The sequence below is a fragment of the Schistocerca cancellata genome, chromosome 9, assembly GCF_023864275.1.
Source record: "Schistocerca cancellata isolate TAMUIC-IGC-003103 chromosome 9, iqSchCanc2.1, whole genome shotgun sequence".
In the NCBI taxonomy this organism is placed as follows: Eukaryota; Metazoa; Arthropoda; class Insecta; order Orthoptera; family Acrididae; genus Schistocerca; species Schistocerca cancellata.
Genome location: NC_064634.1, coordinates 179,458,947 through 179,474,731, shown reverse-complemented (window position 1 = coordinate 179,474,731; position 15,785 = coordinate 179,458,947). Strand labels below are relative to the sequence as shown.

The 15,785-nt window shown below is 39.4% G+C and overlaps 1 protein-coding gene across 1 annotated transcript in view; it reads right to left on the bottom strand.

The window, feature by feature from the left end:
* Positions 1–15,785, bottom strand: part of LOC126100451 (cubilin) — a 771,806-nt gene that overhangs the window by 244,501 nt on the left and 511,520 nt on the right. Inside the window, exon 46 of the mRNA XM_049911056.1 lies at positions 334–499. Coding sequence (XP_049767013.1) covers positions 334–499 — 166 coding nt within the window. The remainder of the gene's footprint in view (positions 1–333; positions 500–15,785) is intronic.

The window sequence follows — 15,785 nt, the reverse complement described above, 5'->3', positions numbered from 1 at the left end:
AAGTGTTATACTTTACAATTTGTATCTCAAGCCAAATATAATACATGAAAGCATTTTATGTATATAACGGCCATAGAGGAATTGACTGAAATTTATAAATTTAACTAGTTATTTGTTTTATTTCCTGGTTGACATATCTAAAATCCTTTAATTTATATTGACAGTGATTTAGAATAATTGTTAAGCCCATTGTTATTATTCCTACATCTAATTATTATTTTGTTTCATTAGGGATATGAAGAGAGTCGAAAATTTTCAGTATGAGAAACAACATAAGAGATAAAGTAACGTAGTGTGCAATTGATATGAATACATACACTTCTACAAGCTCACCTTGTTGTTCATTTGATGAGTAGCGCAGTTTAAAGCCACGATGTCCACTGGTTTTGCGACTATAGTAATGAAGTGTTGCACGATTGGAAAAGGTTTCAATATGGGCAGAAACATTCTGAGCAGTCAGTCGTGCTAATGTCACACCACGCTCTCCACCATCAGATACCTGTCATTGTAACACATACATTTTAGTTAGGACACTACACAAACTGCACTATTTGATTGTAATATAATTAAATCGTGATAGCTATGTAATTATTACTGACTGTGTCGAATTTTGAATGGGAATTATGATTGGTAATGAGTATGTAATACTTCTTTTGGTTTCTCAGCCACAGAATATCTGTTACAACATTAATCTGGAGAAAGACTGGAAAACATAGATTCAGAGAAATCATCATTACAGCTGAGAGGAAGACTTAACAATGCTTTCAATTCCATCCAGTATATTAAGATGAAACAGTTCTGTGTTTTAATGGTGGTTAGTTATATTATGCATCAGAAATTTATAATTTGTTGTGTCATAAGTAGGGAGATTGTATGTATTCCTGAAAATATAGAAGTATACTTCCCTGTTCACATAGAAGTATTATATTATCTGATGAAGGATACTTTAATTAAACTAGGTTGACTCATCAATTGTTTGTATCATTCCTTTTGGAACATAATCTCTATTAAAACATTTACATTCTTTTCAAATTTTTAAAATTGTATGTATATTACTTCACAAAAATTTTGAATATTTTGCAACTCAAAATGCAAAATTTTAGCACACACTATCTACATTTACAGTGATACTCTGAAAACCAGTACAAAGTGCACAGCAGCAAGGACTTTCCATTACATCATGTATCAGGGTTTCTTCAAATTTCATTTGTGTATGGAGTGCCAGAATAATGACTGCTCAAATGTTTTTATGCGTGCTGTAATGCCTCTGATCTTGTTTACAAAGAAGCAAAATGAGGACAACACATAGATGGGTGTAGTATATTCCTGTTTCATCATTTAATAGTGGTTCACAGAAATATAAAGTAGGCTTTCATGTGTTATTGCCATATATCCAGACATGTTTCCCAGTTAAGGTGTTGCTATGATAGTTTGTTCAGCTTTCAGTAATATGTTTGTTATGAAACACTCAAACAACTGTGAAACTTTGTAAATTTTGATGTATGCCAGATGAAAGAATTATGGTGGAAGAACCAGTGAGAACTCCTGTTAAAGAACTAATTTACTTACTTATGTTTAGTCATTGCAAACAATTCCCAAATCACATGCTAATTGATAAAGGATTTTGCTTTTGAAGTCACATCCTTGAACAACATGGCATAATATGTAGTTTCAAGCCATATTTACTAAATCAAAAGGCCCTTTGACAAATATGTGGGATGGCATTAAATATCATTAAGACATGATGTGACTCTTGCATGGGTGATATACTTCAGCATGAGAAACTGCACTGCCTGACAAAAAAGTGAAGAATGGAAGATGGAACAAAATGAAAGTTCATGGGTTGAGGGTATATGTGATGTTATTTCAGTGATTACAGTATTAAATCATGTTTACAGAGAACTTGACAGTATGAGCCCACTTTTCAGTATAACATTGCACCCCATCGAGGGCCTGGATGCATGCACTGATTTACAGAGGAAGGATTCGTAAAGCCACTGTACCTGCTCCTGAGACAAACAGGGCCACAGATGTTTTATTTGGTCCTTACCGTATTTACTCGAATCTAAGCCGCACTTTTTTTCCGGTTTTTGTAATCCAAAAAACCGCCTGCGGCTTAGAATCGAGTGCAAAGCAAGCGGAAGTTCTGAAAAATGTTGGTCGGTGCCGCCACAACTAACTTCTTCCGTCGAATATATGTAGCGCTACAAGGGGATGCTTTGTAGGCACAGAGATAAATACTGGTGCCAAAATCTCTGCGTCAGTAAATAAATTAAAAAAAAAAAAGGTGGAAGACAAGCTTTTTTCTCCGCCCCGAGTTTCGACCACTGCATTTTCGTACATTATCCAACGAAGTAAATACAAATTCCGTATTGTTCATCTTCGAATGTAGCAGAATTTCAATGTACTACGAAAATCCGACTGGCAAGACTGTTTGGGATGTTTGTCAATATGGCCAACTCTACGTGTTGAATTTTTTACTACCTGTGAGAAGAGGTGGTTGCTAATAGGAACCTGACGAAATGTGAATCACATGCAGTATTCTCTTCACCATAAGAATAATATGAATGTAAACATTATGCCACGTATTCTTTCGTGTTTGCTGCTATTTCATTTAAATCCTATCTGCCTAATAAATTACGAAACTAGAGTGAGACAACAGCAAACGCGGAAGAATATACGTATCGTGTCATGTTTACATTCGTATTTTTCTTATGCCTAATAGTGATACAGTCAGAAATTAAGCACGGCAACTGATTAGATTTTTAAATCTAAGATGACTAATTCCTGTGCAGAATTTGATGTACTAGAGAAGCGGCCGCAAAGATTTTCAAACGGAGAAAAATTTTCGCCTAACTCTCGTTCAGAACATATTCTATCATATGCAGTCTATTATTTGGTTCTTGTTGATCATTATCAAAGAAAGCAGTGTAAGTAACAACAAATAGCAGTCTCTTGCCATTGTTTCGCTAGTGAGACGATTCCTCTCTTTTCTTTTTTTTTTAATTGTAAGCGGCGGTAGCGCGCACAAAAGCAAGCCATGCCGCGCACGGCGACAGGCCGTAAACACGCACTATCAGAATGAGACAAACAATGCATGACACAGTACAGTAATGCATTTTCAGCTCAGAGTGACGTTAACACCTATAACAAAGAAAACGGCACTTATCAGATCAAAGCAAAATAAGCAATCGATTCAAACCAGACGAAGCACGTGAAAAGGAAGGGTACCCGTATAAATACAGACGGAGCACCTGACGTATAGCAATGGCTACCTGGTAAAACTTAACTGTTAAGCTTACGACTCGAACCAAACTCCTGTAGCTGTGTCGTCATTCATTCGACCTAAATTGTGTCTCGTATTACAATGGACCAACTTTGTTTTGATTTGGAGGTGCGGCCTAAAACTTTTCTCTCCCCTTGAATTTCGAGTCTCAAATTTCAGGTGCGGCTTAGATTCGGGAAATTTTTTTTCCTCGATTTCGAGTCTCATTTTTCGGGTGCGGCTTAGATTCGAGTGCGTCTTAGATTCGAGTAAATACGGTATATCCTGTATACTGGAACTGTGATGGAGTTAACATCTGAGCTATCCCATATATGGTTCATGAGAGACAGACCTGGGGATCTTGCTGGCCATGGGATTACATCAACATTACACAGGACTGTTACTGCAAACAAATGTGTGGACAAGCACTGTTCTGTTGAAAAATGTCACCACGATACATTCACATGAGAGGCAACTCATGAGGGCGCAAGATGTCTGTGACACACTGTTGAGCTGTCAAGAGTTCCCTCAATCACTACCAGCCATGATGTGAAGTCAAACCTGATGGCTTCCCACAATATAATGCCAGGAGCAAAATAGCTGTGTCTCTCAAAAATATTGGAAGAATGAAACCTCTTCTGCAGTCATCACCATAATTGGTGATGATGATCATTTGCTGTGGTACAGAACCACAATTCCTCACTGAACACAATGTGATGCCATTCATTAGCAGCCCATGCTTCCTTTCATGGCACCACTCCAAATGTAGCTGTCTGTGTCGTAGTGTTCACAGCAGCCTACCCATGGGATGGTAACTCCCTAGCTTGGCCTCGGCTGGTCTTTGACTAATGGTGCGAGATGACACAGAATATTGCAGGGAGGCCATTACTTGTCCCAGTATGGCAGGTGTAGAAGTGATGGCATTAGAATGTTCTAGGTAAACAATATGGCAATCCTCCCTTGTGGTGGTCAGTTGTAGCCAACCAGAACCCTGACAACAAGTAGGCCTGCTCTCGTATTCCCATGCAGTCCAGCTTCAGGCCTCTGCCACATCTGACTGCCCCACAAATCTCATTATTGCACAGTTCAAGCAGCCAATCAAATGGAGACCCACCATGGGGTCTGTTTTTAACTCTGTTTGTAATACCACATCCCTTTTTGGGATCACGTATCCTCTTCCAGTCTCATCCCTACTCTCCCAAAGAGGGCATATGTTTAATATCAGCAATTTACACAAATTTAAACTGCTGCTTTGATTTTGTCTTTTCCAGTTATCTGGATTTGAAGTAATTTGCACTAATTTAAGCTACTGTTTTGACACTGTTTCTGTTGGGCCTCACCAGTAGGCAGAATGAAGGAAACATGTTGGATTAAAAGCTGATGTACCATCACAATTTCTACATTAGACAAACTTCAGGCACATGGTAGGTATAATTTTGCTTTGTAATTATGGAATAATTAATGATTAAAGTTCCAATATTTTTAGTCATCAAAAGAAAAGCTATTTTTATGTTTTCAAGCCAAAAAATTGTTTGTCTCCCTAATAGAAATATGACATGATGATTTTACAGTCAGAACCAAGTATGCTCATGTTCTACGTGGTGTTAGTTAATAGAACTGTAATCACGACTATACAGAAATGTAAAATTTTATGCGTCCAAAGTTCATTAATCAACTCTAGGCCTTTCATTCAATAAAACTAATCCCTCTGTTCATCTGAAAATGATACGGTGATCATTCTTTAAGTAAGTAAAATGAAATATATTGTTGGAATGATAAAACATGTAATTTATAGTCTTAACAGAAACAGATTCTTTCCAGTGTTTGTATGAAATCATTCACTTTTATTTCATGTAAATTTCTATGTAACTTGGGAAGATGTATGCAAAAATTTTAATTGTATAAATCTAAAAGTGTAATATGTAACAATGGCAGTAATTGTTTAAAATCATATTAATAGAGACAACTTGCACGCTGCCATAGGTGAGGCCGAGGTCAGTCTGAGGTCAGTCTTACATCAGTCATGAGACAGTGTTAAGTCAATTTTATGCATGTGTGAACAAGAAATACTAGAATTTTTTTTTTTTAACCATTGTATGATTCCCGTGTGGCAATGCAGTAACTTCAAGATGAACCTACAGCAGCATTAAGAAGCAGTACCCCAGATTACACAAGATATGTATTATTTATTTGGTGTAGGATATCCATAATATGACATGGTATTCTGTTTTTATTGCTTTAAGCAACAATACTTGATCACACAAAAACATTTTTGCCACATTATATTACATGTCATATGCTGAAATTGCTGTCTCAAATTAGTGTGCAGCATCTCCATGTCCTTCACAAGTATCACTCAACATCAGATGTTATTTGTGCCCCTTAATTATCCTACCTGGCCTGGTACATCACTTAACATGAACAACACTACTGCCACTAAACATGAACAACACTAATGCACTCTGGCGGCTGTCACAGGACACTGCAACTCTCTAATGTTTCATATACACACTGATGGTGTGTATGAGTCGGAAATTACGTTGACATCTGAACATGTCTTCTAGGTGCTTCACTTTTTTTTCAAGCAGTGTGTATTCCAGGTTCTGTGGGTGATCAGGACATAAAAGGACGACTGAGAACAAAATATATAGGCCAAATAAAGGTAGATCTAAGGAGGTGGATTTATAATCATTTGAAAAGAATAGCACAGTATAGGAAAGAATTGAGCTGGGACAATGTTGCAAACCAATTATTGGACTGAACATTTCTGAACACAATGATTAACATTCTACTCGTAGTTGTGTATATAAATTTTTTGAAGTTAGTTTAACAATAAATGTGCACTACTTAGTTAACTTGTCCTATATAGTAAGTACGCACTCTGTAAGTAATGTAGACAAATGGGGCTAAATAAGAATCTATCAATAAACCAAACCAAAACTGCCAGTCTAAAAGCTGTATAAGTGAAAGGAGCATAGTTATAGCAGGAATTCAATATTGACAGGAAATATATTACACCAGGAATCATGAGCGGTTTAAGATTGATTCCTAGCTGGTCACAAAACTCTATGTAGCATCGATTAACATCTTACGTGGAATACAAATGATTTTCTCCCGGAGTCTCATCTGCAGATCTTCAAGGCAATCTCATTTGTTAACATATACTCAGGACTTGAGATATCACCACAAAAAGAAGTCACATAAGCTTTGATCAGAAGGAGCAAGGAAGCCAGTGAAGATTACTGACAAGCATGGGTTCACAAAAGGTATGACGCTGTTCTTCCCAATTGTGTCCACCAAGTTAGTAACACACATGAATTTTGCATGGGCAATGATGAAGATTTTTGTGTGGGATCCTTCACACAATTAACTTGTTAGTCCCTAAACTCACAGCATACTAGTGAACCGACAGTCTAAGGTTCTCTATCGCATATGCCATAACTCACTCAACATTTTCTTGAGTACAGGTACTGTATTTCTTCTTCATCGTGAAGCCAATTGTGTTGAAGTTTTCAACCCATGTTAAAATGGTGTTGTGGTCTGCAACATGTCGGCAGACTGGAACAGTAAAACAGTTTCAAAAGTCATGTTGTGTCACACACTCGTCATTCATGAACAATCGCAAGAGAGCTAACATATAACGTTCCCAATTCCATAACATTGTGACAACCAAAGTTTCCATTCTAATGGAAAAATCAAGGTTATCCTCCACTATCAGAGGCTAAATGCTCAGCCGTAGAATCCAATACAAAACCATGTGGTTTCTGTGATGAATCCTATATTAAGCTAATAACAGCACAGAGGGTATTTAATGAAATATAGGAAGTAGCAGCTGATTTCAAAATATCAGCTTTCTTACTAATTCACTCAATTAAATATACAGATGTTGGGCAAAAATATCGAAACACCACAAAAAATTCTTGCTTGAACATAAATGCACATGCTAGCCAGCTCTTCAGGTAGTGCTGTTATACTTTACCATAAATAGCACCTGTAAAATGCCCTCAATAAGTTGCAAGTGTCAGTCTTGGTCAGAACAGTAGTCTATGTAGTTGTGAGTACATTATGTTGGAGCTAAGCGAATTCAAATATGAGTAATTTGTTGGTGCTCGTATGGTGAGTGATTTCATAACTAAGGGAGCTGACATGTCTGGTGTTATATGGGGACTGTATTGAAGATTTTTACTACTTATAGGGAAAGTAGAAAAACATCATTCCTAGGTCACAACACCAAAGAAACTATGTGTTACGTATTCATGAGAGGTGGTCATTGAAGACGACTGTGACAAAAAAAAACCTATCAGCACCAACATTACACAAAGCGAGCTCCATAAATTGAGAATTGCAGGACAAGCTGGAATTCCAAAACCATACATAAGTGATGCAAATCCCTCTAATATGAAAATGTGGCGCTGAAACCATAAAACCAAGACTATGGAGCAATTGGAAAAAGTCATTTGGTCACATAAGCTTCTTTTTGCATAGTTTCCAAATTCTGTCTGCCAAGCCTATGTTGCAGACAGCTTGCTGCCAAGAGGAAATATGGCAGTGATTCAGTAACGATATGCACAGCCATGTAGTGGTATTCCACGATCCCTGTGGTTACTTTGCAAGGCTGCATTGCTGCCAAGGATTATGTGATCATTTTGGCTGATCATGTTTGTCCCATTGTACAAGGGTGATGCTGAGTTCCAAGATAACAGAGTCCCTGTTCACATAGCTTCCATTGTCCAGGAGTGATTTTGTGAGCATGAGGACTAATTTTCATATCTACCATGGCCACCACAGTCACCAGATCCAAATATTATACAGACTTTGTACTCTGCTTTGGAGAGAAGGTTGTGTGATGGCAGTCCACCTCCATCATCATTACCTGAACTTGCCACTATTTTGCAGAAAAAATTGTATAAAATTCCCTTCAAAACCATGCAGGACCTGTGTCCATACATTCCATGATGACTGCTTTTTAGAACTCCTGCCTCAGCAACAGCTGTGGCTGAACAATTGAGAGAAATTTGGAGAATATTTTCCATAAATTTGCTGATCATGTTACGAAGATTTTAACTTATCAGGGTAGCAGGAACAGGGATAGATAATCATGTGAAATTGTTGTAAGTACCTTACCCAGATATTAACCAGAGCAATTTACCAGAGAAATTACTTTTGAAGATAACATCTTAGACCTGGTACTAAAAAACAGAGCCAAATGTTTCGACTCAGCAAAGAACAGGGAATCAGTGATCGTAAGGCTATTACAGCATCACTGAATATGGCAAAAAGTATGCAAAAGAATTTGCCTATCTTCTAGCAGCAATGTACTGTAGGTCTCTACAGGAGTGAAGCATTCCTAATAATTGGAAAGAAGCACGGCCATTAATGTTCTCAAGAAGGGTTGTTGAACAAAAACACATCACTGTAGATTTGTATCTCTGACATCAGCCTGTTGTAGAATTTTTGAAGATGTTTTATGCTTGCATATTATGACATTTCTAGAGATTAAAAATCTCCTCTTTGTGAACCAACATGGGTTCCAAAAACAATGATCCATGTGAAACCTGGCTCACTTTGTTCATCCACAACACCCAGAAAGCAATAGTTACAGGTGATCAGGTAGATGCCATGTTTCTTGACATCCAGAAGGCATTTGTTAACAGTTCTGCATTGCTGCCTAATAAACAAAATGTGGGCTTCTGGAATATCAGACCAACTGTGTGGTTGGATTGAAGAGTTTGTAGTAAACAAAACAGGGCATATCATTCGGAATGGAAAAAAAGTCTTCTCATCTAAAAGTAACTTTGCACACACTCCAGGGAAGTGTTATAGAACTATTAATTTTCATAGTATACTCAAATGACATAGTAGACAATGTTGGAAGTTCTTTTTTTTTTTTTTTTTTTTTTTTTTTAAAAAAAAAATACTCCGCAAGCCACCTGACGGTGTGTGGCGGAAGGTACCTTCAGTACCTCTATCGGTTCTCCCTTCTATTCCAGTCTCGTATTGTTCGTGGAAAGAAGGATTGTCGGTATGCCTCTGTGTGGGCTCTAATCTCTCTGATTTTATCCTCATGGTCTCTTCGCGAGATATACGTAGGAGGGAGCAATATACTGCTTGACTCTTCGGTGAAGGTATGTTCTCGAAACTTTGACAAAAGCCCGTACCGAGCTACTGAGCGTCTCTCCTGCAGAGTCTTCCACTGGAGTTTATCTATCATCTCCGTAACGCTTTCGCGATTACTAAATGATCCTGTAACGAAGCGCGCTGCTCTCCGTTGGATCTTCTCTATGTCTTGTATCAATCCTATCTGGTACGGATCCCACACTGCTGAGCAGTATTCAAGCAGTGGGCGAACAAGCGTACTGTAACCTACTTCCTTTGTTTTCGGATTGCATTTCCTTAGGATTCTTCCAATGAATCTCAGTCTGGCATCTGCTTTACCGACAATCAACATTATATGATCATTCCATTTTAAATCACTCCTAATGCGTACTCCCAGATAATTTATGGTATTAACTGCTTCCAGTTGCTGACCTGCTATTTTGTAGCTAAATGATAAAGGATCTATCTTTCTGTGTATTCGCAGCACATTACACTTGTCTACATTGAGATTCAGTTGCCATTCCCTGCACCATGCGTCAATTCGCTGCAGATCCTCCTGCATTTCAGTACAATTTTCCATTGTTACAACCTCTCGATACACCACAGCATCATCTGCAAAAAGCCTCAGTGAACTTCCGATGTCATCCACCAGGTCATTTATGTATATTGTGAATAGCAACGGTCCTATGACACTCCCCTGCGGCACACCTGAAATTACTCTTACTTCGGAAGACTTCTCTCCATTGAGAATAACATGCTGTGTCCTGTTATCTAGGAACTCCTCAATCCAATCACACAATTGGTCTGATAGTCCATATGCTCTTACTTTGTTCAATAAACGACTGTGGGGAACTGTATCGAACGCCTTGCGGAAGTCAAGAAACACGGCATCTACCTGTGAACCCGTGTCTATGGCCCTCTGAGTCTCATGGACGAATAGCGCGAGCTGGGTTTCACATGACCGTCTTTTTCGAAACCCATGCTGATTCCTACAGAGTAGATTTCTAGTCTCCAGAAAAGTCATTATACTCGAACACAATACGTGTTCCAAAATTCTACAACTGATCGACATTAGAGATATAGGTCTATAGTTCTGCACATCTGTTCGACGTCCCTTCTTGAAAACGGGGATGACCTGTGCCCTTTTCCAATCCTTTGGAACGCTACGCTCTTCTAGAGACCTACGGTACACCGCTGCAAGAAGGGGGGCAAGTTCCTTCACGTACTCTGTGTAAAATTGAACTGGTATCCCATCAGGTCCAGAGGCCTTTCCTCTTTTGAGCGATTTTAATTGTTTCTCTATCCCTCTGTCGTCTATTTCGATATCTACCATTTTGTCATCTGTGCGACAATCTAGAGAAGGAACTACAGTGCAATCTTCCTCTGTGAAACAACTTTGGAAAAAGACATTTAGTATTTCGGCCTTTAGTCTGTCATCCTCTGTTTCAGTACCATTTTGGTCACAGAGTGTCTGGACATTTTGTTTTGATCCACCTACCGCTTTGACGTAAGACCAAAATTTCTTAGGATTTTCTGCCAAGTGGCCATGAGGCATTTTGTGGATGATGCTGTTGTGTATCGAGAAGTTGCAACACTAGAAAACTGTATACTTATATGGATACGGTGTCTGTTCTTTCGGACATGTCCGAAAGAACAGACACCATTGATGACCTGCAGCTGTCTAGAATGAAATTAGAATTATATTAATACCATCAGCTGCGCACTGTCGAGGCACACATTTTCACCTGTCCCCGTTGATCTAGAAAACTGTAGTGAAATGCAGGAAAACCTGCAGAGGATCAATACTTGGTGCAGGGAGTGGCAGTTGACCCTCAACAAAAACAAATGTACTGCAAGTAAGTAGACAGAAAGACCCTTTATTGTATGATTACAAAATTTCAAAAGAATCTGTGACAGCAGTTACTTCTATAAAATATCTAGGTGTACGTGTATGAGGTGATTTGAAGTGGAACAACCACATAAAATTACCTGCAAGTAAGGCAGATGTCAGACTGAGAATCACTGGAAGAATCCTCAGGAAATGTGGTTCATCAACAAAAGAAGTAGCTTACAAAACACTCGTTAAACCAATACCTGAATACTGTTCATCAACATGGGATCTGTATCAGATAGGACTCATAGAGGAAACAAAGACGATCCAAAGAAGGGCTCTACATTTCATTATAGGTTCACATAGCAAGTACAAGAGTTTCACGGAGATGCTCAGCCAACTACAGTGGCAGATGAAACAAGAGAGGTGTTCTGCAACAATGTATGGCCTACAGTTTAGTTCTGGGAGTACACATTCCTGGAAGAGTCCATCAATATATTTCTTCCTCCTACTTATATCTCATGACAAGAACATCAATGCAAAATTAGAGAAATTCAAGCCCACACGGAGGCTTACCAGCAATCATTCTTTCTGTGAATCATACATGACTGAAACAGGAAAAGGTGAACTGACACTAGAACACTGTAGTACCCTCACTACACACGACAAGGCAGTTTGCATATAGAGGTAGATGCAGATACAGATGTTTTGAATGTGTATGGCTTTCTTACACCGTGTTAGAGATGGTAATGTGTTGTGTTCTTTATTTATGTCCAACCCTGTAGATGGAATAAGTGTGACTAGCAATAAGTAGTGCAGACCTAATTTACCATGAGTGCAAAATACTGATTATATTTCTATTTTGTCTTTGTGCCAGGTTAAAGTATCTTGACTCTTTTTGCATCCCTAAGGTTCTTATACTTGACATGATGTACAGAACACAATGAATGAGTGAGTGGAAGAAAATGGGCGATTGACAAAAACGAGGGAAACCCCAAAGAGTTGTCATTTTTCCTGCACATGCTGAAAATAGTGCTTTGACAATGTGTAAACTGGAAAATATAAAGTATGATGAGTTAGATCAGCCAGATCAGCCAATCAGCCAACTCATTCACTTAATATGGCACCCTCTAAGTTTCACTTATATCCACGTCTACAGAAAACTGTAGTTGGAAAACAAAAGCATGATGAAGAAGTTGTGGTGACAATATGATCACCAAGTTAAAATACTATAGCAGTGTAGATAAATCACTCCATTTATTCACATCTTCTATCAGCATAGATCAGTATTACCCCCAATAAAAAGAGGAATTTCCCAAGACTCTGTTCTTAGGCCATTCCTGTTCATTGTCTACATTAATGACTTTTGAAATTATCTGCCATATAAGAATGTCTTATACGACAACAGTAAGTGTATGAGATTACAACAGAGGAATGATGCAAATGACTATCCACTGGGATCAGGCCACCCAATTATGAATTAACCAGAAAAAAGACAGTCTAACTAAAAATAAAACAGTGAAATTACTTGGACTTATCACAGACATAAAACTTTCTTTGGAAGCACACACCAATTATATGTGCACCAAACTGGCTCATGTTCCTTTTTTTATTGAAGAAATTAAGAAACAGGCTGATCAAACACACATTCTTTGCTTTCTTCCATTTCCATCTGCAGTGTGGAATTTTGCATTGGAATAATTCCTCAATAGCTAAATGTCAGGGTGGCTATTTGAGGCAGGGCGGGAGTGGGGGTTGTGATCTCTGAGAATTCCAGATATGGGGAGGAATATGATGTCACAAGAAGCTCCTGAGAAATTAATAGAGACCAAGGGTGAGGAGGGTACGGGTTTAGCAGCTCACAGTAATACGGTAACTTTTCTTTCCTCTCAGTTGTAATTTAACCACAGTTTTTAACATCAATAATTTGTAACGGACTAATATTCAAATAATTAGCACACTTCAAAGAATTAAGTATTTCAGAATTTGTGATTTATAAAGCTCAATAAATTAAATTCCACTGTTACGTTAAAAACACAGAATTCTCTAAAAATCTTGAAATTCCCTAAGTTTTCCAGGTAAAATATAAGTCCCTGATAATTACAGATTTTCCAGAAGAATCACCACCCTGAACATATTGTCAATTGATAGAAGAAATCTCTCAGATGCCTATTAGTATTAGCACCGACAGAGGCCTGCAGAAATTACTTTAAATTTGTTTGAAGAGTTCTCTGGTGTTCGGCTAGATACAATCATTGAATGCCCACAATATTTTGGTGATATGGCTCGCTAGATCACAGTGTGTACTGCAGAGACACACACACTGACCTGTACCTACAAGCTTCCCGTTGCCACCATCTGGCTGAGCTAAACGGAGTTCTTAACACTTTGATACACAGAGCACACACGATCTTGGGAAATCAAAATCTATCAACGGAACTCAAACATCTGGAAACTGTGTACCGCAGGAATGTATACAGCAACTGCTAAATCCAGAGGGCCTTCTGACAACAAACGCGCAGTAGGGACCAAGATGAAGAACAAATGGAAGAAGAGAAACAAGGCCTGGCATTTCTACTTTTTGCAGGCAACATGTCATCCAAAATAGGGAGACTACTGAGGCAACACAGATCGACACAGTCGTACAACCACCAGCTAAGATGCTTGTCTTACTAGGAATGCTGAAAGACAATGTCGGCATCAAGAAAGCAGGTGTACACGAAATTTCGTGCAGCTGTGACAAATCCTATATCAGCCAAATAGTTCGTATGGTGGAAGATTGATGCAAAGAACATCAACGCTTTGCCCACCTATGCCAACCAAGCCAATCTGCCCTAGCAGAACATTGCATAAACACTGGACATGCAGTGAATTATGACAAAACAAAAGTAATATCCTTCACAAATAACTACTGGGATTGCATCTTCAAAGAGGCCATAGAAATTCGCGTAACAGACAACCTCATTAACAGGGACACTGGTTACCAACTCAGGAAGGCATGGCAACAAATACTAAACTCTATCAAGGTGCAAGCAGACACAAGATCATTCTGCCACAGCTGCCAAAGAGATACTGCAATACCCCCCCCCCCCTCCCCCCAGCAGCAGCCACCACTTTCCACGCCACTGAACATGCTGTGGCCGTTGGTGCACAGAATTGCACTTGGACCTGCGAGAGATAAATACCAGTGGCAGTGAGTGTACTGTATCAGCACTACCTGGTGATGGCAGACTGGTTATTCGCTGAAATATTACGGGCATTCGCTGATCGTATCCGGCTGGACACCCAAGAACCCTTCAATCAGCGTATATACCGGGATAGCCTCAGATCACATACTTTAAATTTCTAGGCATTATGACAGTCCCTAGCCTGCATATATACACTGTAACTATTTAATATATGCTAGAGAAAATTCAGCATGAGATGTCAACCATATAAGAAAAAAGGTAGACTGCTACACACTATAAAGATTACACTTAGAGTTGCAGATAGGCACAATGAAATGACACTTACAAATTAACTGTTGGCCACAGCTACCTTCAGAAAATGAACACACACATTCACTCACATTAGCAAGCATACCTCACACACACATCACCATCCCCATCACTGACACAAACAAGCACACCTAATGCACACAGGACTGCTATCTCAAGCAGCTTGGACCAAAATGCAACTGTCATGCAGAACGGAGGCAGAAATCTGGAGGGGACAGGGAAGGCAATGGGCACACAAATGGATGAGAATAAGGATGAAGTGATTGGACAGAAGAGGTGGAAGCTGTTGGATGGAGAGTGTGAGGACAGCAGGTTACCGTAGGTTGAGGTCAGGATAATTTTGGTAATGGCTATTAAGATGTAAGGATGACTCCCATCTGTGCAGTTCAGAAAAGCTGGTGGTGGAGGGAAGGATCTACATGGCTCAGGTAGTGAAGCAGCTATTGAAATCGAGCATATTACGTTCAGCTGCATGTTGTGCCACAGGGTGATGTTCTTTGCTCTTGGCCACAATTTGGCTGTGGGCATTTGTCCTGTGGACAGCTGGTTAGCAGTCATACCAATATAAAAAGATGTGCAGTGTTTGCAGCAGAGCTGGTACATGAAATGGTTGCTTTCAAAGGTGGCCAGCCTTTGGTGAGGTAAGGTAAGCCTGTGACAGGACTGGAATAGGAGGTGCTAGGTGGGGGACTGCACTTCGGTCTTCCACAGGAGTATGATCCCTGTGGCTAGGGTTGGGGTTGGGAGTGGCATAAGGAAGGAATAGGATGTTGCGAAGGTTGGGTGGGCAACGGAACACAACTTTAGGAGGGGTGAGACGGATCTTGAGGGGAACGTTCCTCATTTCAGGGCATGATGATAAATAATCAAAAGCTCCGATGGAGGATGTAGCTCAGTTGTTCCTGTGCAGTGTGATACTGCGTGACAAAGGAAACACTCCTTTCTAGCTGGTTGTTGGGGGTGTGAGAGGATTGGAAGTGTGTGGAGAAATGGCATGGGAAATCTGTTTGTGGATTAGATCTCGAGTCTAGTGCCTGTCTGTGAAGGCCTCAGTGAGACCCTTAGCATACTGGGCAAGAGAGTTCTTATCACTGCA